Genomic DNA, 24,469 nt, shown 5'->3' on the forward strand with positions numbered 1-24,469 from the left:
CAGAATCACAGAATATTTCTGGGTTACTTCTGTTTGTTGACTTTGAGAAAGCCTTCGATACTATTGAATGGGCATTTGTTGAGGAAACACTCCATCATTTTGGTTTTGGCTCTTCTCTAATTAAGTGGATCAATTTGTTTTACTGTGATATTCAAAGCTGTGTTATAAATAACAGCTGGTCAGCGGGTTTCTTTGAATTAAGTCGAGGTGTTAGGCAGGAGTGTCTGCTATCACCTTACATTTTTATATTGTCCACAGAGGTGTTAGCCACTATCATCTGTAAAGATAATGAGGTTAAAGGAATCACAGTGGGAAGCACCGAATGTAAGCTCAGTCAATATGCAGGTGACACCACTCTGATTTTAGATGGCACTCCAAAATCGCTTGAGCGCTCCTTTACTACATGTATATTGGAAAAATTCGGTGAGGTTTCGGGCTTGCGAGTAAATTGTGAAAAAACTGAAGCTCTTTGGATCGGCTCCAAGAAAGGATCAAACCAGATTATTTGCTCTGAAAAAAATCTTAAATGGGCAGATGGCAAGGTTAAGGCTTTAGGTGTTTGGTTCTGCATTGATTGTGAAGAAAGTAAGAAGGAGAATTACGAAGGGAAGGTTCATAAGGTAGAGGATATCTTAAATAATTGGAGAAACAAGAGATTAACTTTAATTGGTAGAATCGCAGTTATTAAGGCTCTAGTACCATCACAATTTGTTTATATTCTGTCATCAACAACGTCATGTTCAAAATCGCTCAAAGAAACAAACAATCTTTTTAAATTTCTTTGGTATAACAAGGGCAACAAAATTAAGCGGACTGAAATGATAGCAGATTACCAAGATGGAGGACAGAACATGCTAGACATAATATAATTTAATAAAGCCTTGAAAATTTCATGGATACCTAAGTATATTTCAAACGACTGCAAATCAAAATGGAAGTGCTTTTCGATTTTCATTTATCTAAGGTAGGCGGGAAATTAGTTTTTCTCGGTAATTTGGCACCAAAAGATGTGAAAGATGATTTCATCCAGGAACTTATTGAACTGTGGACGGACTTAAATTATAGGGATTCCTTTGCCTCTCAAGCAAATTTCAGTGCTGGTCATATTTGGAATAACTCAATGATCAGAATCGCAGGTAAGACTATATTTTATAAACACTGGGCTAATGCAGGGGTGATGAAAATTAACAATCTGATGACAAGTGATTCAAGAATAATATCGTACAGTTGTTTCAAAGATAAGTTATTTGTTTTCCAGTTTCATTCCATGAATTTCGTGGAGTAACCTTGGCCATCAGGAGTGCTACAAGATCTCTGAAATTGACATTGCCAGGTGAAAAAATTCTAGAAAATGTACTGCTTAAGTTAAACTCGTCCAACAAACCAAGTCAGGCAGCTTACCAAATCCTCATCACCAAAAAATGTACTCACCCAGAAAAAAGCCAAAAGAAATGGATTAGAGACTGTGAACTCGACGATGTGGAAAGTTTGAACTAGGAGTCAATTTATTTACTACCTAGGATATGTACATTAAGCACGAAATTAAGGAACTTCCAGTTCAAATTTCTACACAGGAGAATAGCTACAAACTCTTTTCTATTTAAAATTAAATTTTCGGAATCAAATCTTTGTTGTTTTTGTCAAACAGCACAAGAAACATTACTTCATCTTTTCTGGGAATGTCCGATCACTGAAGCCTTTTGGAATAGCGTTCAACAATTTTTCGTCTCTGTTGATTTAATACAAGCCTCACAAGTTTTAACTTTTTGCCAATGTTTAGGTCTCAAAGGAGAGAAAAGTGCCTTGTTATTCAATCATTGTTTACTACTTGGTAGATTTTACATTTACTCTTGTAAGTACAAGAATATTCAACCATCCTCGATAGAATATGTTAATCAGGTTAGATGCAATTTAAAAGTAGAAAAACATGTTTTAATTATTATTACGGGAACAGAAAACGCTTTCCAACAGAAGTGGCACAAAGTCTCCAGTCATTATAACTTCCTGATCTCTCCTTTGAACTTTTGTTTTAACAGGTAATTTAATTAAACGATATTTAGGTTCTCCTTTATATTTTTGAACAGCTTTTAACTTAGTATTTCATGGCCCTATATATATATATATATATATATATATATATATATATATATATATATATATATATATATATATATATATATATAAACAACTAACTCAAAAAACACTTGATTCAGTCTTTAACACCGTTTTCATAAATCCAGACATATATATATATGTCTGGATTTATGAAAACGGTGTTAAAGACTGAATCAAGTGTTTTTTGAGTTAGTTGTTTTTTTCATTTTTTTTTTTTTTCTGCTTTCGCTATGACAGCAACTTGTAAATCTTACCTAGCATGGAATGTAGAAACTCCCGGCCACATGTTTCATTTATTTAGGTATTTTTTTCATCATTGATCGACCACCCCCCCCCCCCCCCACCCCCTTTTCAGGCCCAGGCCTTTAGAAAGCAATAGATTGGCTCTCCGCCACGGTTTTGATATCTGTACGTTCGTGTTGATTTAGACTCCAATTTCATGTTAAAAGCACTCTTAATTAAATTGTACAATTCGTGATTCAACAAAAAGACGGTGAATTTAGTCTTCCTGGCCTCAAAAGGCATACAAGAGAGTTATTTGCTGCTATTTGAGCTACGATAAGCCTCGTGGAAAGCTAGCTCTGGGACAAAATTGTAGCAAGATTATCAGTGACAAGTCAAATTCTATGGCTACATTTTTGCGAATCCGGTCAGATATTGAGATGAAATGTCATGTAACGGCTACTTTTTGGCTGAAATATAGAGGTAAATAACCGATTCCACTGCTTACCATGCTCTTGTTAGGGTGACTGGCTAATTTAACCCACAGTAAAGACATGGTGAGGTCATTTAGGTGAAATCGCAGAGGTTAAGCCTGTCTAAATTAGTGCCACGGCGAACCAAATGATCAATGTAAGCTCTAATTTAGCTTTGTTTGGCTCGTTTGACTCATTTGCAGCGACTTCAAAGGCTTGTATAGGCATGGTATGGACTCTGTTAAGAGTACACGAGGTAGATAGCACTCTCGGTACGACATGGCCATATTTATGCACATTTTCTAACCGATTTTCTAAAAACATCCCCGCTATTTTGGTGCAAAGTCTTTAACACGGTTTTCATAAATTCAGACATATATATATAAGCAGTGTAAAAATGGTGTACCAAACGATGAACTCCCAGTAAGAGGATCCAACGGATACAATGTCTCTACGTAAATTTGTAGTTTAGTATATGATGTGGCGAAGAGACCAACTCTTGACTGTTCTGGACGAGTTTAATGTACAACGTTTCGGCTGTTCGGCCTTCTTCAGGTTAAAAGTTAAAAACTAAAAAACTATTTACAGTGGTTGCGATTTACAGAAACACCGACTTATATACAAGGCAGAAATATTAAGATTGAGGTTACGTAATACAACAAAGGTCTAAATTGCAAGGTGAAAAGGATTAGACAATCAAAGACAAATACAGAACTATGGGTGACATGTGAATACAAATAAGGTGAATACAAATGAGTGACAAAAACTAGAGAGAAAAAATCTAACTTAATTAGTAGTGTTTACTCTGAAGTAACAAGTTCCCCATTGAAGGCCTCTGAATGAATGTAATTAGGTAAAAATCATAACAGGATCCCAGGAAAGGGCCATTAAACTACAGTAATAATTTCCCTTCCAAAGCCCCTGAATGAAAAGCCGACAACAAACATAACAGAATCCTTGGAAAGAGCTCTTGAACCTAGAAATAAACAAATAACAAAAATGATAACAGAATAAAATTAAAATGCATCATATTGGAAAAGTGGCAAATCACAACTATTCAATTGTAGTAATAATATTAATGTGGTGTTTTGATCTAAATTCCCGCCATTTCTTAAGACCATGAGGATTAAGGGTAAATAATTGCACGGTCCAATAAGCTTCCCTAGTGAGTAATAATTGTTCAAGATGTAAGGAATTTTCAAAAGACCTAATTTGTTCAATGATGATGAAATTGATTTGAGAAATTTCATGTTCAGAGTTATCAAAGTGGATGGCCAATTCGCAAGTTCTTTTGTTCTTCAGCATGTTTGACTTGTGGTTACAAAATCTTACTTTAAATTCAGTCGAGGTGGAGCCTACATATTGCAGGTTGCATTTGGCACAAGTGGCTAAATAAATAACATTTTGTGATGAACAAGACAGCTTTTTTTGAATGGGATATTGACGACCAGTTGCCGAACTTTGAAATTTCGAAGCTTGAATTAAATAATTTTTACACAGATCGCACTTCTTGTTGGATTTTGAACAACCTCTGTTTTCTTCTCTTTGATTTCTACTAGAGGTTACCCGAAATTTTGATGGTGCCAACGTCTCCTTAAGATTTTTGGTTCTACGATAAGCGGGAAATATCGACTTGCATGAAAAAATTTCTTTGACTTCTGGTGAGGATTGTAATAGATAAAAGTGCTTTTTGATAACTTTTTGGATATCTGGCAAAACTGGATTGTAGTTGAGTGCCAATGGAAAAACTTTCTTTGCTGGCTTGACCTTTTTCCTCAAAAGTTCAGCTCTTGGTATACTAAGAGCTTTGTCAAACTGTTTATCAACAAGCTCCGCGGGATGATTTTGCGATTTCAAATACCCTTTGTATTCCCTACATCTATTTTGTAGAAAATCGTCAGTAGAACAGTTGCATTTGATTCTTGATTCGAGGAGGCTATCGGTGGGTTTAGCATAAACATCAGTGCTAATAAACCCGTCATGAAAATGCAACGTGAGATCAAGGACATTCAAATGACTGTCAGAGTAAACCAATTCAAATTTGATAGTAGGATACAAACCATTAATATAATCAGTGAATTCCAGTAATTTAGGTAAACCCTGGGTCCAAATGTCAAAAATATCATCCCTGTATCTCCACCAAAGCATAGGTTTCAAGCTACCTCCAAATTTGGCTTTCTCATCGATGATACCCATTGCTAAATCTGCATAACTGCAGGCCTTTTTTCGGTCCCATGGCTGTGCCGTGTTTTTGAACAAAACTCTGACCAGAAAACTGGCAATTATTTACCCTGAGACAAATTTCAATGGCTTCAACTAAGCAATCAGTGGAAGGAATGTTAACAGATCTTGAATTAAGTGCCCTTCTAACTGCTGAAATACCAATCGAACGGCTCTCTGCTTTTACAGAATTCTACCTCAAACCTCTTTTACAGAGTCTTCCATCTTTTGTTAAGGATTCTACGGATTTTATTAACAAATTAGAAGATTTGAATGCAAAAGGCCCATTCTCTGAGGGGTCCCTACTTGTGTCTTGGGATGTAGTCTCAATGTTTCCGAACATTGACAACAATCTAGGTATTTCAGCAGTTAGAAGGGCACTTAATTCAAGATCTGTTAACATTCCTTCCACTGATTGCTTAGTTGAAGCCATTGAAATTTGTTCTCAGGGTAAACAATTGCCAGTTTTCTGGTCAGAGTTTTGTTCAAAAACATGGCACGGCCATGGGACCGAAAAAAGGCCTGCAGTTATGCAGATTTAGCGATGGGTATCATCGATGAGAAAGCCAAATTTGGAGGTAGCTTGAAACCTATGCTTTGGTGGAGATACAGGGATGATATTTTTGACATTTGGACCCAGGGTTTACCTAAATTACTGGAATTCACTGATTATATTAATGGTTGTATCCTACTATCAAATTCGAATTAGTTTACTCTGACAGTCATTTCAATGTCCTTGATCTCACGTTGCATTTTCGTGACGGGTTTATTAGCACTGATGTTTATGCTAAACCCACCGATAGCCACCTCTATCTACCTTTTTTGAGTTCACACCCCTCACACTGCAAAAGAGCAGTTCCGTTTGGGGTAGCTTTAAGAATGGATGACTGTTAGGATCGAGAAATGCCGGTCAACGACCCATTTGGCAAATCGCTCACATTTTGCCCAAAGATACCCTTAGGTGACCTAATTCTAAATATCATATTTAAAGGTTCCAGCAAATTTTTATTTTTCAGAAATTCGCAAAAATTTGATAGCGCAGTCAAAGTGCGGTTTTTCGTGTAATAAAATGACAGAAGTAAGGTGCGAGGACGAAGCGCTGCTAAAGTCTTAAAATAATTTCAATTGACTTCAAACTTCACACAAATGTGGAACAACCACTGTAATTTATTCCTCGTTTTAAACTTATCTCAGAGATGTCGATATAGTGGTTTTCCGAATCATTTTAAAAACACCTATGAAGCGTGTGAAAAATAACGGCAAAATATAGGTCATGTTTAACAGCATCAAAATGCATCTGGTACCTCACTTTCCGATTATTTTACTTTACAGCCTTAAAATACCATTATTAAACATATACCATGCCAAGTTTCATGTTCGAACTCGCAGTATTTCCCTTTGAGAAAAACAAAAATGTATGTCAAAGTGTTGGGCGTAAATAACACAATAATTATACACGAACAAGAGACAAATCAATTTCAACGGTGAAAGTAAAACGCAGTCCTTAATTAAAATCCCGTCATTTCTACAAAATAGATGTAAGGAATACAAAGGGTATTTGAAATCGCAAAATTATCCAGCAGAGCTTGTTGATAAACAGTTCAACAAAGCTCTTAGCATACCAAGAGCCAAACTTTTGAGGAAAAAGGTCAAGCCAGCAAAGAAAGTTTTTCCGTTGGTGCTCAACTACAATCCAATTATGCCAGATATCTAAAAAGTTATCAAAAAGCACTTTTATCTATTACAATCCTCACCAGAAGTCAAAGAAATTTTTCCATGCAAGTCAATATTTCCCGCTTATCGTAGAGCCAAAAATCTTAAGGGGATGTTGGCACCATCAAAATTTCAGGTAGCCTCCAGTAGAAATCAAAGAGAAGAAAATGGAGGTTGTTCAAAATGCAACAAGAAGTGCGATCTGTGTAAAAATTATTTAATTCAAGCTTCGAAATTTCAAAGTTCGGCAACTGGTCGTCAATATCCCATTCAAAAAAAGCTGTCTTGTTCGTCACAAAAATGTTATTTATTTAGTCACTTGTGCCAAATGCAACCTGCAATATGTAGGCTCCACCTCGACTGAATTTAAAGTAAGATTTTGTAACCACAAGTCGAACATGCTGAAGAACAAAAGAACTTGCGAATTGGCCATCCACTTTAATAACTCTGAACATGAAATTTCTCAAATCAATTTCATCATCATTGAACAAATTAGGTCTTTTGAAAATTCCTTACATCTTGAACAATTATTACTCACTAGGGAAGCTTATTGGACCGCGCAATTATTTACCCTTAATCCTCATGGTCTTAAGAAATGGCGGGAATTTAGATCAAAACACCGCATTAATTACTACAATTGAGTAGTTGTGATTTGCCACTTTTCCAATATGATGCATTTTAATTTTATTCTGTTATCATTTTTGTTATTAATTTTGTTTATTTCTAAATTCAAGAGCTCTTTTCAAGGATTCTGTTATGTTTGTTGTCGGCTTTTCATTCAGGGGCTTTGGAAGGGAAATTATTACTGTAGTTTAATGGCCCTTTCCTGTTATGATTTTTACCTAATTACATTCATTCAGAGGCCTTCAATGGGGAGCTTGTTACTTCAGAGTAAACACTACTAATTAAGTTAGATTTTTTCTCTCTAGTTTTTGTCACTCATTTGTATTCACCTTATTTGTATTCACATGTCACCCATAGTTCTGTATTTGTCTTTGATTGTCTAATCCTTTTCACCTTGTAATTTAGACCTTTGTTGTATTACGTAACCTCAATCTTAATATTTCTGCTCTGTATATAAGTCGGTGTTTCTGTAAATCGCAACCACTGTAAATAGTTTTTTAGTTTTTAACTTTTAACCTGAAGAAGGCCAAACGGCCGAAACGTTGTACATTAAACTCGTCCAGAACAGTCAAGAGTTGGTCTCTTTGCCACATCGTACACTAAACTATATCTATCTATCTGTCTGTCTGTCTGTCTGTCTTTCTATATATCTATCTATATATAGGTTGAATAAACAGAAGAAGATGTGAACTTTTCTCGTGGGAGGTCTTTAATTCAAGTGGACATTTTGCCCATTCGGGCTGCTTCAACACTAAGAATATCAATTCCGAGCATTGATATTCTTAGTGTTGAAGAAGCCCAAATGGGCAAAACGTCCACTTGAATCAAAGACCTCCTACAAGAAAAGTTGGCATCTTCTCCTGTAATTATTTAAAGAAGCGTTCTGTATCCATTGGATCCTTTTCTCCAAGGCATCATCGTTGGCAAACCAACATCATTTACACATCTATATATATATATTTCCCACTCATATCTACTTTCATCAGTTGTCAGAATAGTGTGTTAGCAGCAGTAGTAGTATTGTATCTGTTAGTTGTATTATTATTAATTTTTTTTTCGCTCTATTACTAATATCCTTGGTATTTAGAATTGCAACACTCTTGCTAATCATGCTTACAAGAGGCCCCGTGGGACATCTGGTATTTTTGCACGTGCACGAGGTCAATATGTTAATAAGACTAGTAGTTTAAATTCTGTGGCAACGGTCAAACTAACATCTTTCGAGTTATATTAGAGCTAGTCATTGTCGCTGTTCTTATAATTTCCTTTTCGCGATCATTGTCCACCAGAGGTCAATCATTCATTTCTGGAAAAAGCTGTAAGTTTCTGTTTTTCGGGGTTTGTCCGTTCAGCCATCTAATGTTGTAAATAATTGTTTATTTTTGTTCTATTTTCAGTCAAACTCGTTGTCGTGAATAAACTTAAACGTTTGTTCTTTTTTAAAACGATGTTTGGAGACCGATCGGCCCCCCCCCAGACCGATCAAGATCATTCTCGTCCCCAGTGCTACTCGTCTTAAAATGCCGTTGACGAGTAGCTCTGGAAGCACCCAAAAATTCGAATTTTTTCATTGGCTGACAAAAAATGAATGCGCAGCAGAAATGAAAATTACAAAGCTCTACGCATTCCATTTTACTTCCGGCCCAGAGGCGGCACCTTCGCTCAGTTGACACAGGCGCGCTTTATGAAAAAACAAATGGTGACCTTTCCCGATCGATCCGAAGGAATCGTTAAAGTTTCCACGTAACCAAAGGAGTACGTCGCCTGCAACGATGTCATTCACGATCGTAATCATCGTCCTTTGTTGTAGCAACGCAGAAGGTGGGAAGAAACGTTTAGAACTCGGAGAATCAACCAGCTAATACAACAATTACTTTGTTGCTGACCATACCCCAAGAAATCATAAAATTAAGTTCGAATCGGCAGTGGGTTTTAAGAAACGTTTGTCTTCCCTTATGAAAAGCTCAAAAGGAAACTTAGAGCCAGGTGAAAAGACGAAGAAATATCACTCTTGCTAAGCAAATGTGGCACTGGAAATGCGAAGGTGAGTGTGTTTTTCTCTCTCTGAAAGATCAAGGAGATCAGATTCTAGCAGTCCAAAATGTATTGATATTAAATTGCCAAAATGAGTCAAAGGTCCGTGTTATAATACTCTGCTACGTACCTGGATGCTGTAGCAAATGGTCTGAACATGACGTTTGGTTTGTTTCTTCCACATATTGTTATGTATGTATCTTTTACTATCTGTTAAGAAGCTTCTGCTGTTATAGATATATATAATATCTTTTTTTTTAGCTCCCCTCTCTTTATTATTGAGACCTCTCCTATAGTCTCTCCCCAAAAAACACAAACAAACCTTTTGTGGTCAGCCAAGAGTTTAGTTTGCTTTAGAGCCTTCACCCAAATTTATTATTATTTTTTTATAATTTACTTGTGGAAATGATGTGTAAAGGTAAATAACCATAGATAACCATAGCTGAAATTTGAGGCCCTTTCCTCTCTCCCCATTTTAGTTAGGAAGCAACTGCAACTAGCAAAACTTTATTCCATCACAATAACATTAATCAGTAAATAACAATAATTTATCATCCATGCAAATAACTGTGAACAAATATAAGAGACAATTATTTATACATGTATAACTGATAACGAATCATCAGGACTAGTGGGTTTCCAAATGTAATGTGGGAATTATCTCTATTAAAAACAAATCAAACATTAAAGGTGTACAGAGTTACATTAATATCCCCATAAGAAAAGTATCATAATCTTTTTGTTAGCCTTTGAAAGATAATTTATTTCCTGCCATTATTTACTATTCTTTGTTAATTTTCAGACCATAATAGTGCTACATAAATTCCTTGAAGGATGACCATTTATGGATAATTCAAATGGAAATGTTGCTCTTGCAGTTCAATAAATACTACTGAAAAAAAAGGAGATGGAGAAAGAACCATTGTTGATAGTAAAGCTATGTGGCTGATGTTCTGATCAACCACAAGACGTAGAAAGTATACATTGAGATTTGTTGTTGCACATGGTTGTGTAACAGGCTGAAGAGCCTTATTACCATGAAGTAACATGAATTGTAAAAGAGCAATGTCATGGCATTGTTTCCCATTCATTTTGTTCATGCAGTTTCCTAAAAAAAAATCTTCCTTAATGTACATTGAGGCACACTAATATGAATCACTCTCTTCACATCAGGAACCTCTACATGTATACCAATGCCAGATACTAATGTTATAGTTACATCATTTTAGCTGTATTATATTTTTGGTAACACCATGTACTCATATGGGAATACTGAAATAAATTGGTGTTGTTGTTGTTGTTGAAAGCACCCAAAAGATTAAGCTTTATATAAGCTGGTTGAAAGGTATAAAATGAACAAAAACAATTACATCGGCAAAAGCAGTGGGGGACGGGGGACAAAATGGTGGAATAGCCCTATATCTAGTTTTGTAATGTCTACAGGCTTTTCTCAAGCCTGAATATACAAAAACCATCATTAGATCATCATTGTTCCAGATAAGCTAATTAAAATTGCTGCAGAGCCATTATGGAAGCCCCCAGCACACATATATAACCACTCGATAACAACTGGCATAGGACTTTTATTTTTTTCTTGGCGTTTTTCTTAACATGGTTGTAACCACTTCAAAAGGCCAATTGCTACCCTATACCCTGGTTACCACACACATATTTTTTTTATTCTTTCCATAGCCATATGCAAAATAGATTTCTCTTCTCATATTTATTTAATTATAATACTGATGTAAATTAATTCTGTAAATAATGCACAATAAAAGTTGATCGATTGATTTAATTTGACAGTTTAATGATCTGTTGATTGTGTAAGACCCTTTTTTGTAAAAAAAATAGGACAGAATGGGGTTACTTGAAAAAATGAGGACATGAAAGATCCTATGAAAGTGAGCACCTTTATTACATTCCTTGCAAGGAAACATGAGCAAAACTCCAATACAACAAAACTTTCCTGAGTTCAACAGATTTTTATTCTACTGCAGCTTACAAACCTATGTAAATAACCAGGAAGTAAATAGTTCTCACCATTAAAAAATTTTCCCTTCATCTATCAGCACGGCTTATATTTAAATCCTCTGGTCAGTGATGCAATTTCCACGGCTGATTTCCACAAATGCTTCCGTGTGTCCATAAACAAATTTTACCGTGTCATCGATAGACGTAATACATGCCGTATCCTGATTACTTTGCTTGAAAGCTTTCACAACTGCACCTCGCTCTTTAAACTTCTCCTTTTTATCGAATATGAAGAGAAGAAACAACAAGAACACAGCTATCGATTCCTGAATTTTTCTGGACGGTCCACCACAAAATGCACCGCGAAACCCGTTGGTAAAATATTACACAAGCTGGCAATCGTGTTTGAAGCGGCGACGGCATTTAAGGCCGCTTTCTACTCTCTTTTTAACTCTAAATCACCTAACTTCAGCGAAGTGAAAACACATGTCAGCGTTCCGATCTGTTTATATCTGAAGAATACTCTCTATTCCTCTCTCCCCTCCCTCAGGATTAGTTTCTGAGCATGAGCAGATATACAGGCCAAAATTACGCATGCGTTACCGGATGTCCGTGATTTACGGACATCCGGTAATGGCTGCTACCAGAGCCCTCCGTTTCTCCGACCACGTGACCAAAAGAAACGGAGGCTCTGGGGACGAGAATGGATCGAGATTGGCTTCGCGATATGGCGGTAACAAGAATTAACTCCTGTAAAAAAGTTTGTCATATTGTTAAAAAAAAAAGATTTTAGGGCGTTAAAATGTCAGAATCCAATTTTTTTCCTTAGAATACCTTTCTAAACATTATAGAGATACCAAAACTACAAAAACCCTGTTGGCCGTATGGACACTTTAACAATTAGTAGATACCACACCACACTAATGCTGTGTTTTCACAAGAGAGGTTTACTACGGTTACTGCTTACCGAGGTTTCGTATCCAAACCGCAGTTATTAGAGAAGTTGTTTACATGGAACTAATTAACTAACGTAGGCCACATACAATGGACGGTTTGAGGTTTTGTTGGAACTGCAAGTGCTGCAATGTTGCACAGAAACTATTGGAAAATTATAAAACTTTTGACTTTACTCCAATCCGAATGCAGGTTGTTTAGGTTGTTGTCAATTTGCTTACAGTGATGTTGAGCCAAACTTTCCTTACAAAAAAACCTGAAATGGCATCTGCCTTGGAGCCCGGGCTATGTAAATGTTTACAGACGGTACTTCTTCTTATTTGGGGCCGCTTTATATTTCTTTTCTATAGACCTCAATTACAATTTTTTTCCGTCTCTCTTTGTGGTAGGTCTTCTTCTAGTTGCACCTGCCTGCACACTGCTACTAAGCTACTAAGCTACTAAGTTTCTAACAGAAAGGAAATGCTTACGGCACTTGACGATGAAAGGGAAACAGCAGTCCGGGATTTCTTTGCCTAAATATGAGTTAATTTAGTTTTTTTGCCCATTGACTTGAAACCTACTTATACCAGGAGGAATCTTTGTGTATTTTTCTCTTCTTTATGCGCTGAATGCATGAACACATGCTGCCAAGATGTTGCGACAAAGTCTGCTTTTCCTCAGTTATCATTGGTTACTGAGCTTGACCATGCCTGATGAGGCATTCAACTGTCAACAAACCTAGGTTGGCTTACTTTTGATTTTGCCGCCATTTACCAAGGTTTACTACTGCATCTACGTGATAAAAAAATTTCACTTCTGATCAGTTAAATTAAAATGAAGCCAAGGTAAACATCTCTCGTGAAAACATGGCCTAAGGGTCATTGGAAATTGCAACGGGGAGAGGGTGGTTGCAAAAGGGGTTTCCAGAGCAGTGGAGGTTAAAACTATAAAATCCCTCTTTTAGGGGATTATGTGTTATTTCTGGAGCAACACTTGATGTAAAAGGTGATAATTAACATACAGTCATGTTTTGATATTTGGCAACTTCATAATAAAAAGTTTAAAATACTGGCTGTTATAGTTGTATTTTATTATTTCATAACCAGGTTTCATTGTGACTGTGTAAAGAAGTCTAGTCTAAGAAATTATTGAAAGGCATTAAGTGCAGCATGATTTATTATCAACTGTATCATCTTTGCACAGTATATCACAGCAGAGTATCAGGACAGTGGCCGTTAATCCAAGTGGAGAGTGGCTGTCATTTGGATGTAGTAACACAGGACAGTTGTTGGTGTGGGAATGGCAAAGTGAGACATACATTCTCAAACAGCAAGGACACTACTATAATATGAATACTCTATGTTACTCTCAAGATGGACACTATATTGCAACTGGTGGTGATGATGGCAAGGTTAGTCTTACAGATTACCGTGTATATTACATTACAAAATCTTCTTTACATAGAAAGACTAAAGAGGACCAAAAGGACTGGGATCTTCATCTTTCTGCCTGCATGATGGTTATCAAGGTCCTGCTCATGAGTTGACAGGGGTTTTGCCTTATCCCTTAATGCTGGGTTGAAAAGTGCAAGTTCTTTTGGATGTCATAACCAAGACACCTCCTGATGCACTGGGAAGGGGGCGTACTCCCTTATATGAGCTATATAGGTATGTGCGGCCCCAAAGGGTACGGTTTTTCAGCCGTTTTGGTCATAAATAGGGTATTGATTTTAGCCTATTTTGGCCATTTTGGTCATAAATAGGATATGGTTTTTGCACTCTAGCCTTGATATGGGTATGTTTTTAAGAAGAAGCCACTTTTTCATCATCATTGAAAAGAAAATTAACAAAAGTCCTTCGCAAATTATGTTTTCGGTAATTTAACATTGGCCTGAACTATAACACAGGTCTGAAACAGGGTTTTGGTGGTCAGGTGATAAACGGTCACCCCAAAACGCAGACCATACAGACTGCAGAGTGCAGACCGTGCAGAGCATGCAGACTGTGCAGACTGAGTACTTTTTTTCTTATTGTTGTTTTTGCATTTACTTTTGACTTGTATATTTTTTGGTTCTCTTCAATTATATATCGGAGTGTTATCCACAGACTGTGCAAACTCGGTGGTATGAGAATGTTGATGTGTCATAGATTTTGGAAGGCAAACTCCCTTTAGTCCTAAATATGCTTAAGTAAAGCTATTTTAAAATTTAGAAATAAACTTCACTTGTAATGTAATGTCACATGACATAACATGTGCATGTTCTACTCTTGATGTACAAAATGTAATTCCAAATGGCTGTTGGAGCATGACTGTAATCATGCCAAAAAAGCCTAGCGCATGGAAAGATCACAGAAAACCAAATAGCATTTGAAATTCTCAGTGCAGTACAGTTGCCGTGATGAGTTGATGCGATGGTTAATTTTTCTGTTCTTATGGCAGTTGTGTTTTTATGGCGATTTAGACTACGAGTGATCCCTCTTTCGCTTAGTCCATCGTGTGTGACGCATAAGAAAACCTCGAGGAAAAAAGTGAGTCAAGTGTTAGAAAAAAGTACTCGGTCTGCATGGTCTGCATGGGCTGCATGGGCTGCATGGGCTGCAGTCTGCATGGTCTGCGTTATGGGGTGACCGGGTAAAAATAGGGTAAGGGTTTTGGGAAGCGGGCCGCACACCCCCACCCAACTTTTCTGGGAGTACCCCCCCTTCCAGGCTGATGCATCACCACTCAAGGCTGACTTTGCTAGAGCTATTCAAAAGAGAAGCACCACTGAATATGATTTGGCTAGACAAAATTTGAACAAGGTGGCCATATGCCAGAAATGGATTTATGATAAACAGCTTGGTGGTGACGGGTCCTGAGGGGAAGAGTGAATTTTGTTTTCCAAGAATCTCAATGTTTCCCTCAACTTCGTCTCGAGAAATGCAGGAATTCGAGGGAAACAAAATTTACTGTTCCCCGAGGGACCAGTGATTAAAGTGAACCTAACCCCAAAATTTTGTTTCACTAAAACGAATCTACTTGTTATTTGATTCGGTTAAATCTTCAATTTTCTGTGCCCCGAGGAAATCTTGAAAATAGCTCCAAAACTCCGCCATTTTGTTTTGCACATGAGTTTGAGGAGAATGGGTCCAGCGCCTGTTGTGACGTCTACCTAGGAAAGTTGAATATCTCACGTCCGCTCATTTCCTTCAGGATGGTGCAATACATGTTCAAAAAGTGCGCAGAAACACCTTCCAGAAGTACTATCGGCTGTTGCAGCAGTATCCCAGATCTAAAGAAAGATACACTGTATGATTTACTGGTGATGATCGGTCAATGCTGCAATAAAGACATAAACAATGGTTGATTTTGTCGAACCGTAACAAGCGAACTGAGTCCGTGAGATCCATTGAAGAACTCTCACTGGAATTTGTTCCGCAGACTTTCAAACGCTGTTTTCAAAATTTTCTGTTGAAAGCCAACGAGCAGTTTGTAGAAATACTACCGACAACCTATATCTTCCAATCCCGCAGTATTTATATTATAGCTGGCAAAGTTGTCTGATCAATCAAGAAGCCTTACGTCCGATATACTGATATGTAAATAGGTTGCAGCTGTTCACCGCCAACCAACACTTATTTCTCTTTCGATATAGATAATAGTCGAAGATTAACCCTTTAGAATTACATGATAACAAAATTGTTAGACTCACAGAGTTTTTCGAAGGTTTGGAAATCAGCAGTGCGACAAACATTCTGTGCAATAGTGTCGCAAATATGACTGCGTAGCATTATTTGCGGACCACTCAGGGAACACATCCTTTTTGCTTACCTGACGAATTTCACTGCAAACTTTGAGAAGTTGAATTTAAGGAGTTACGACTTAAAATGTGTGACAATTTGAAATCGGTAATTGTATGAAATGTTTTCATCTGCCTTGCTTCCCGCAGCTTCAAAAATACAGGTCCAAACAATTCTACAATCGCGATTTTCAATCGATTGAAGCCAGTGTATTGGAGGTCATCAAGTCTCGAAAACTGCAACACTTATGTCGCTCTTATAAACATGAAGCATTCGGAAAAGTAAAACACAAACTGGGTTTAATAGAACAACCATACCTTGACAAAATACATTCTCGCTAAGGACAAATGTAACTGACGGGCTATAAACATGCATGGAAATCTTGTATTTAGGTGACGAAATTACTATCCAAAGCAGTCCTTGAGTTCTCTTTCCTGCTTTTTGCTTGTCTGCTCCTCAACTTCGTATCTAGCTTTCCATTCCTAATAAACAAGCAGCTTGTCCGCAAAGAAGTCTTCCCTGTCGTCGCTTAAAATCTTGCAAATTGCTCACAAATCTCCAAGCAGCGAGTTCACAGTTGAACATGCTTGATCGAAGTTTATTGCGGAGTCTTCTGAATCGAAACTTAACTCTGAGTCTAGTGACGAAAAGGAAATGATTCTGAAGACGTTTTAGTCCCAAATTATATTGAAACGATTAGTTTTGTTTTCCAGTTTCTCAAGCAAATACAGAGAGCTGACTGAGACGCCGGTGAGTTTGGTTCCTGGGTAGACATCATCACCAACCGCTGCCCCAGACTCCCTAAAACGCAGTCGCGCAACACTTCAAGCATGACTTTGAAAGGGCATAGAAAACCAGGGATTCAACCAAATTCAAAAATTTTTTTCCCAAATGCTTCGAATAACAAGTGGATTTGTTTTAGTGCAAAAAATTTGGGGGTTAGGTGCACTTTAAGTGATTTGTTACATGTATATAGCAAAACAAAACAAAAGCAAATTTTGAAAAACACACTGAGATTCCAGTGACAACGTCAGGTCACCTTCAACTGCACGCTCTGATCATGTGCAACAGCAGTCAACATGGAAATTAATCCTCCCGTGCCATCTTAAAAATCACGGGGATAAATTCCTTCATTGCAATTATGACGCTGCTGGCGTACCTAAATACCTTCCAAAGTTTCATCGCAAGTGTTTTGAAGCTTGGCCTACAGTCACCAAGAAACAACCATCTTTGCGCGACCACATTATGTAACAGATACTGTGGAACAATAAATATCTTTGTATCGATGACAAACCTCAATTTTGTAAAAAGTCATTTATGGCTGGAATCTCAAGAATTAAGGACATCCTCCTCCCGAACGGAAAATTAAAACCTTGGAATATCTTCACAGAAAAATGCCTTAATTGAAACAATTATCTTTTGATATTTGGTCTTTCAAATGCACTCCCGAAATCATGGAGGGCCTTTCTAAATTCAGAAACTACAGATTCAGATTCTACGGATTTCACAGAATTTATTTTCCACTCAAAGACTGGTGATATCAACCTGATTCAACTCGCTAGTAAAAAGCTGTACAAGACTCTTGTAGAGGATATACACATACCCCCCACTACCAGACTAAAATACAACTCCATATACAGCAACCAAGATTTAACTGGAAACAGGTTTATTTAATACCGCACAAAGTGACTTAATTATGATATAAGAACAAGACTTTTTCAATACAAATTGCTTAATCGCATTGTATATACCAACAAACTGTTATATAAAATAAAGTTATTGGACACTTCATTGTGTACGTTTTGTGGTGAGCATGAAGAATCCCTGGAGCATTTGTTTTTACACTGTCAATTCAGCCAGAACTTTTGGATGCAAATTGTTTCCTGGTTGAATGAATTTAATATTACTAGGAAAGCTGCCCCTGCTTTCTTTTATTTCTACTGATTGAAAACAATTGAACATTATTATACAAACTTAAACTTCTATATGTTTTTTTTTGTAAACTTTATCACTCATAATGTTCCTATAACTTAGGCATCTTATCATCATGATGGTTATTATCCAAACATTCAACTAAGTAAACTAAACCAACACTTTCTATTTAACTCATTCTATTCCAGACAGCCGGGTTTTTTTTCATTTGAAAGGAGACAAAAAGTACTTTCTGAAGAAAAGAAAGGTTTCCTTCATGGAAACTAATATTTAAGTTACAAAAATTTCACTCCGTAGAACTAAAGAAAAAAGTTTAAAAAAATTATAGAGGAACAAAATATTATGTCAAACCACTCTGCTGTTTGAATTTGATGATGAAACAAACCATTTTTCTTCTTATAAGAGCAAACATATCTAGAAAGCAGAGAGCAAAGCAGTTGAGAAAATCATCTGGAACTTGCTGTCACAATTTTTTTCTGAGACGGGTAGGAGGAGGAAGCACCCAGCAAAGAAAAGGCCTTTCTCTGCAATTCCCCTCTACCTCTACCCTCTTGCTAAGAAAGGCCTGATACTCAGGTTAGTAACAGAAGTATCACGTTACTGTCACTGCTCTAATCTTTAATTGCAAATTAGAGTCAAGTTCCTTGTCCTCAACGAAAATGGTGTAAAACATTTACATTTACCTTTGGATTCCTGCCAAGTCACCCAGCCATGACATGAGTTCTACGCCACGTAAGATTACTCAACACAAATGAGTGCGCTCGTGCATGCGCACATTGAAAACATGGCAGATTTGCCTTGATATTGAGTTCTGTCAGTTGAAAAATGGCTATAGCTCACTAACGAGCTTGGGCACCCCAATTTGTTTTCCAGTCATTTTAATCAACTAATCATTTGTTTTGCATGAGAAAAGACTGCTCTGATTTCTATTTCTGAAAATTAAAGTTTGATAGCCTTGGCAAGTTAAATTTGGTTCCAATATTTTAACAAGGATTCAGCTGTCTTTTAAAATCAAACTTGAAAAGTTTATTTGTGTCCAACACATAAGTATTGACTGTAGTTTGAGGCGTGTTTTCATGAGTCTGGGTTCACAAAGATTTTACACCTGTAATAAGCATTAAGTAATGCCAAAATGGGACATTTTCAATGCCTCACTGCTCCTTAACAAGCAAGGGCACCCCCTTTTATTTTATAATTAAAGTTCTCATATGATACATATTCAGTGGACAAAGTTTGAGCAAAACTATATTGACAGTTTTATTTCAGGGCAATTACCTTAAATTTGAAAAATGCCCCTGTTGAAACGCCTCCGTTGAAAATGATATTAATTTTCGTGAACGAAAGTCTCCTATAGTACATTCCTGTTACATGATAAAAATTCTATGGGTGTTGTTTTAATGCACTGCAATATTAACTGATGAAGCACAAGCAAACTGACATTTCACAGCTTTTTGTGGCGTAAGCAATACCTTCCTTTGTTACAGAGTGCCTTAAATCAAGTTAAACAAAGTAATTTTACTATCGCTACTTTAGGGGGTCACTACTTTCAGAGGGCTCACTACTTTTCAAAATTTATTAGTGGCCACAATTTTTAGTGCAGAGTGCACTATTGGGATGGTTATGGGGGCTACCTGCTGCTAAGGCACTATTGCGCTATGGTGCTATGACGCTAAGTTGTAAACTTTAATGTTTGTTTAATTAATTAATTTCAATTAATTAATTAGTCTAGAGGCAAGGAAGTGGTGGGGGTGGGGTGAGAAAGGTGCATACATGTGTACTCTACGTAAAACATGTTCCATCTCCGTCAGTTAGTTGCAAAGCTATATATTTGTTTCAGGAAACCCCTTGCTCTCCTTGTGGTACCATTCTGTTTAGAACGAAACTAATTTGCTCTAAACGCATGCATAGATTAGTTAGCGTTTGTGGCTTCTATATTAGGTGGAGGATTCATTGCGGCAACAGAAAAAGAAAGGTGGCAACAGAAAAAGAAAGTGGTATTTCATGACCATCTGATAATTGAATTAGTTCTTGTTCGTCGGTGATAAGAAAATTTACATTTTTAGTAAAACAACATCGTTTCTGTTCCGTTTCTTGATCACTACATCAGATATTTAGCTTTCTTTCATTTATCTGCAAAACACAAGCACATCTTCCATGAGTTTTCGAGAAAACAAGGGTTTCACATTGCGTGCCTTTGCGAGGAAAACAAAAGTATCAAGTTACAAAGTTGGCGTGAAGAACTAAATTGTCACGTTTGCTGTTTCAACGTATTATTGAATTTAAAAGAACGAAAATCAACATAAAACACCAGTAGTAATTTGTACATAATTTTTGGACTGTGAATGAAAATACAACCTTGAAACATACACACTGCAAAGGGGAAAAGCCCTAGCAGACTACCAAGGTAGACACAAACAGAAAGTGAACTGAGCAGGGTTGAGTACTTACAGGACTACCGTGCCAGAGCTATCAATTGCACTCTGCACTATCTGAGATTGTCTCACTAGTTTGACGTTACTTTTGGGGAGTGGTTACTTTAGCGGGGTCGTTGCTATCATTTACAGTATTGTAAATCATGACTGATGGTTCATTGACCATGTGAGCAGTTCAATTGTCAGATCTGTGTATCTTGTAGCTCTGTGATTAAAAACTTTTTGAATGCTGTGTTTTACTGAGGAATTGTGGTGTTACAGTATTTTAAGCCCTTATTTACAACTTTGAATTAGCCTCGGTTGTTTTAACCAAGTTTGAATTTTTTGCTGTGATTTTCAGGTTAAATTGTGGAACATGATGTCAGGCTTCTGTTTTGTGACATTTAATGAACATAGCTGTGCTGTTACAGGGGTTGTATTTACACCAAATAGTCAAGTTGTGTTAAGCTGTTCTTTGGATGGCACTGTTAGAGCATTTGATCTCAACAGGTAAAGTGCAGATATTAATGAAATTATTTTGAATTATCCTATTATTCAATTATTACTATTTTGGTATTTTCCAGGTTCCTTCTACCACCACCCCCTCCTCAAAAAGTATATTTTTGTTGAACAAGAATAGTATCGTTTTCTACCATTTTGATCTTTGGCATTGCTAGTGATTTATTTATTAGCCATTGTTGCACTTACTGTTGGCATTCACCAAGCAACATCATAATGCTTTCAGTTTCTTGTCCATCCATTATCACCTTTACACTAATTTTTGTTTGTTCGTGGCACGAGTCAAGAATTTTCCCAGTTTCCAATGATAACATTTTTCCCCATGCCCGGAGGACCAGTTGCATCTGACTCAGATTTGTTCATTGTTCATCCCCATAGCTTTTAGTCACATGCATAGGTTGGAAACACGGTGGTTTTAGGGTGCCAGCCACTTTCCCCTACAACTCCAGAAGCTCCAGTGGCATCCTACACCCATACACTTCTGTGGGAACATTGCTATTTGAATTTCTACTTACCATACAAATCATATCAGAAGCTTTCTTTTCCTAGAAGTTACCTTGTTATAGAACTCAATCTGGCTCTATAACATTGTATACAGAGCTTAACGAAATCCACAATCTTGCATTTAGAATAACTAAAGAAACAAAATTAAGCATTTTTCAGTTTAAGGTCATGTACAACATTCAACTACTGCATAGGGTGTTACTTCATAAGATGAAAATTAGACTCTGCTTTATGTTTGAACTGTGGTGACCAAGAAACCCCATGACATCTGCTGGTGAGTTGCCCATCACTTAGTGCTTACTGGTTCAATGTTCTTACATGGTGGAATCAAACTCCAGTTGCAATGTTTCCTTAAACAAATTTAAGATTTTATATGGGCACAACACTGAAGATCCAAAGTGTTATCTCTTAAATTACTACATCTTGAGTGCAAAATTTCATATCTTAAGACAGGAAACAGACTCCAAGCCCCCCACGTTTCCTGCTTTTGTAGGGGTCACCCCACCCCCACACAGTCAGTCACAGTCAGTCACATGATATGTAGAAACTAGTTGACCATGAGGTCGAGAGACTGTAAAAGAAAATAAAACGGTTGGACAAGTCCATGTTTTGACCTTGCCTTATTCTTTTGTGGCAACAAGGGCTAACATTTGGCGACCCCACCAGGACTTGTCGCTCAGGAAATTTACCTGAATGTAGCGACAAAAAGACATTCATGGAGCTTTACGAAATATATGAACGTGTCGTGTTTTGATCGTGTTAGCTTTGTGGATAGTGTTGTGTGTTATGCCAGCGACTGTGGAAAGTTCATGCCAAGCCATATTTTGAATGGAAACGTACCCTGGCTTTGTGTTGTTTCGTCATAAAGTTTGTTGTGTGTGGAATTGCTGAGCTGACGAGCATGAGTGCAGTTGTTTTGGTTGTTCATCTTTGTAAATAAATCAAATGGTGGCAGAACATGAAATCAAGCAGCTTCAACTGCAACTTGAATCCAAAGTCTGTGGTCTTGGAGTGGATGCACTGGCACAATTAGCAGAGTGTTTACAAGTGGAGACGAAAAAGTTAGAACATTGGCGCTCAAAGAGAATTTGTGAGAAAATAGAGCAAGATGTAAGCGAAGCGGATGACAAGAAAATGCTGTTGGTTGGTTGGTCTAATTGCATTTGTGGATGGAAAACTACCTCTGCTCAAAGATGACACAACATAAGATAAACCAGCAGAAGTAAAGGTTGAACCCCTTAACTCAACAGAAAAAGCTACTGAGAAAGCACAAGGAGCGGAAACAAAAGTAAATGTTGATGTTAGTAAGGTGCTTAGGTGGGAGTTCAAGATCCATGGAGTTGTGGCAGGAGATAATTTTAAGGATGGGCTGTCATTGGTTAGTTTGGCGCAACAGATAGAATAAGGCCCCAGAAAAAGGAGCCAAAGCCAAATACACTGGTGGCAGCATTGAAAGCAGTGCAGTCAAATCTTGCCTCCTTGAAAGAAGCTTTTGATAGAGTCAGTGCCCCAGTAGAGAGAAATTCCACCCAGCCTTATGCATCTGGTAACCAGTCACAGTTTCGGTGTCTACATTGTAATTCATGTAGGACAGCAGGTGTAGAAAATTGCAATCATTGCTTCAAATGTGGTTCAACAGATCATTTTGCAAGAGGATGTAGAAGGGTGTCAGGAAACGGACTGAGGCGGCATCAGCAGGACAGGGTGTAGCTGGAGCGGATTCATCCCACCATGTCGGCAAGTTCTGTGGAAGCAAAGAGGGTACCTCCTCTTTCAAGCAATGCAGTAATTGTAAAGCTGTCAAATATTGTTCAAGGAAATGTCAACAGACACGCTGGAGACAACATAAGACACTTTGCCAGGCCATATCCTCTTTGGAAGAGCGAAAGTGTAGAGAAGACAGAGAAAAGACAGGTGTCTTTGTGAGTCATTTGTCATCACAGGAGCATGCACGGGTAGTTGATCTTGTGGGGCGTAAGTGTACTGTAAAATGCTTGCTCAAGGGGCTAGAGACTGATGCCCTTTGGGATACTGGAGCTCAAGTGTCAATTATTTCACATAGTTGGTTGAAGCAGTGTCTTCCAGGGTGTGACACTCAGGACATAGCAGAGTTGTTGGGCATGGATGGGCTTGATTTGAAGGCCACAAATGGAACTAACCTACCCTATGAGGGCTGGGTGGAACTGACTTTTAATCCTGTTAAGATGACTTTGACCACACCGTTAAAGTGCCGTTTTTGATTGCCAAGGATTCCTTGGATATGGTTATTGTTGTATTTAATGTTATTGAAGAGATTACTAAGCTCTTTGAAAGTGGTTCTTCAGCTAGAGTTAATGGATTGTTAGTGGACGTGCTTACTTCAAGTTTGACTGGTGTTAAGCGAGGAAAGGTGGAGACCCTTGTTCAGTTCATCACATCTGAGCCTGCAAAGGGATTGGCTACTGTAAAGTCAAGAAAGCAAGATACTGTAATTCCACAAGGACAGTCGGTTACTGTTTCATGTCGTGCTGCTGTAGGTCCAGTTAGTAAGATACTGGTACTGTTTGAACTTGATCCAAACCAGTCTTGACCTGGTGGTCTTGAGATACCTGGGACACAGGTGACTGTGGCAGGAGGTTCCACATGTAGTGTCAATATTCACGTGGATAATCCAACAAAACATGACATCACCTTGAAAGGGAGAACAATTTTGGGACTCCTTCAGCAAGTGAAGTCAGTCACCCCTCTTGAGGTGAAGTTGAAGGAGGAAAATTCACCCAGCATACATGTAGAAGAATCTTCAAATGTTGACATGCCAGAACAATGTGCTAATGAAGGCAGTAACACGACTTGTGAAGAACAGCAATGTAGTTACATTCCTGATATTGACACCGAAGACCTCACCAAGGAACAGCGTCTCATAGTAAGGAAAATGCTTGCAGAAGAAGCCGAGTCATTCTCAAAGACAGATGATGATGTTGGAAGGGCAGAGGAACTGCAAGAGGACATTAACCTTACTGATTTAGTACCAGTTCAG

The 24,469-nt window shown here is 37.6% G+C and overlaps 1 protein-coding gene and 1 long non-coding RNA gene across 2 annotated transcripts in view; both read left to right on the top strand.

Annotated features, from left to right (window-relative positions):
• The window catches only part of LOC110068325 (periodic tryptophan protein 2 homolog), a 138,670-nt gene that overhangs the window by 65,477 nt on the left and 48,724 nt on the right, over positions 1-24,469 (top strand). Inside the window, exons 10-11 of the mRNA XM_089273368.1 lie at positions 13,512-13,719; positions 20,792-20,940. Coding sequence (XP_089129494.1) covers positions 13,512-13,719; positions 20,792-20,940 — 357 coding nt within the window. The remainder of the gene's footprint in view (positions 1-13,511; positions 13,720-20,791; positions 20,941-24,469) is intronic.
• Positions 8,186-11,196, top strand: LOC149103143 (uncharacterized). Its single transcript, XR_016201962.1, has 2 exons — positions 8,186-9,411; positions 10,204-11,196. It is a non-coding gene; the product is annotated as an uncharacterized LOC149103143 (long non-coding RNA).

Source organism: Orbicella faveolata, unplaced genomic scaffold, assembly GCF_042242905.1.
Source record: "Orbicella faveolata isolate gen_17 unplaced genomic scaffold, um_ofav_v1 contig_35, whole genome shotgun sequence".
In the NCBI taxonomy this organism is placed as follows: domain Eukaryota; kingdom Metazoa; phylum Cnidaria; class Anthozoa; order Scleractinia; family Merulinidae; genus Orbicella; species Orbicella faveolata.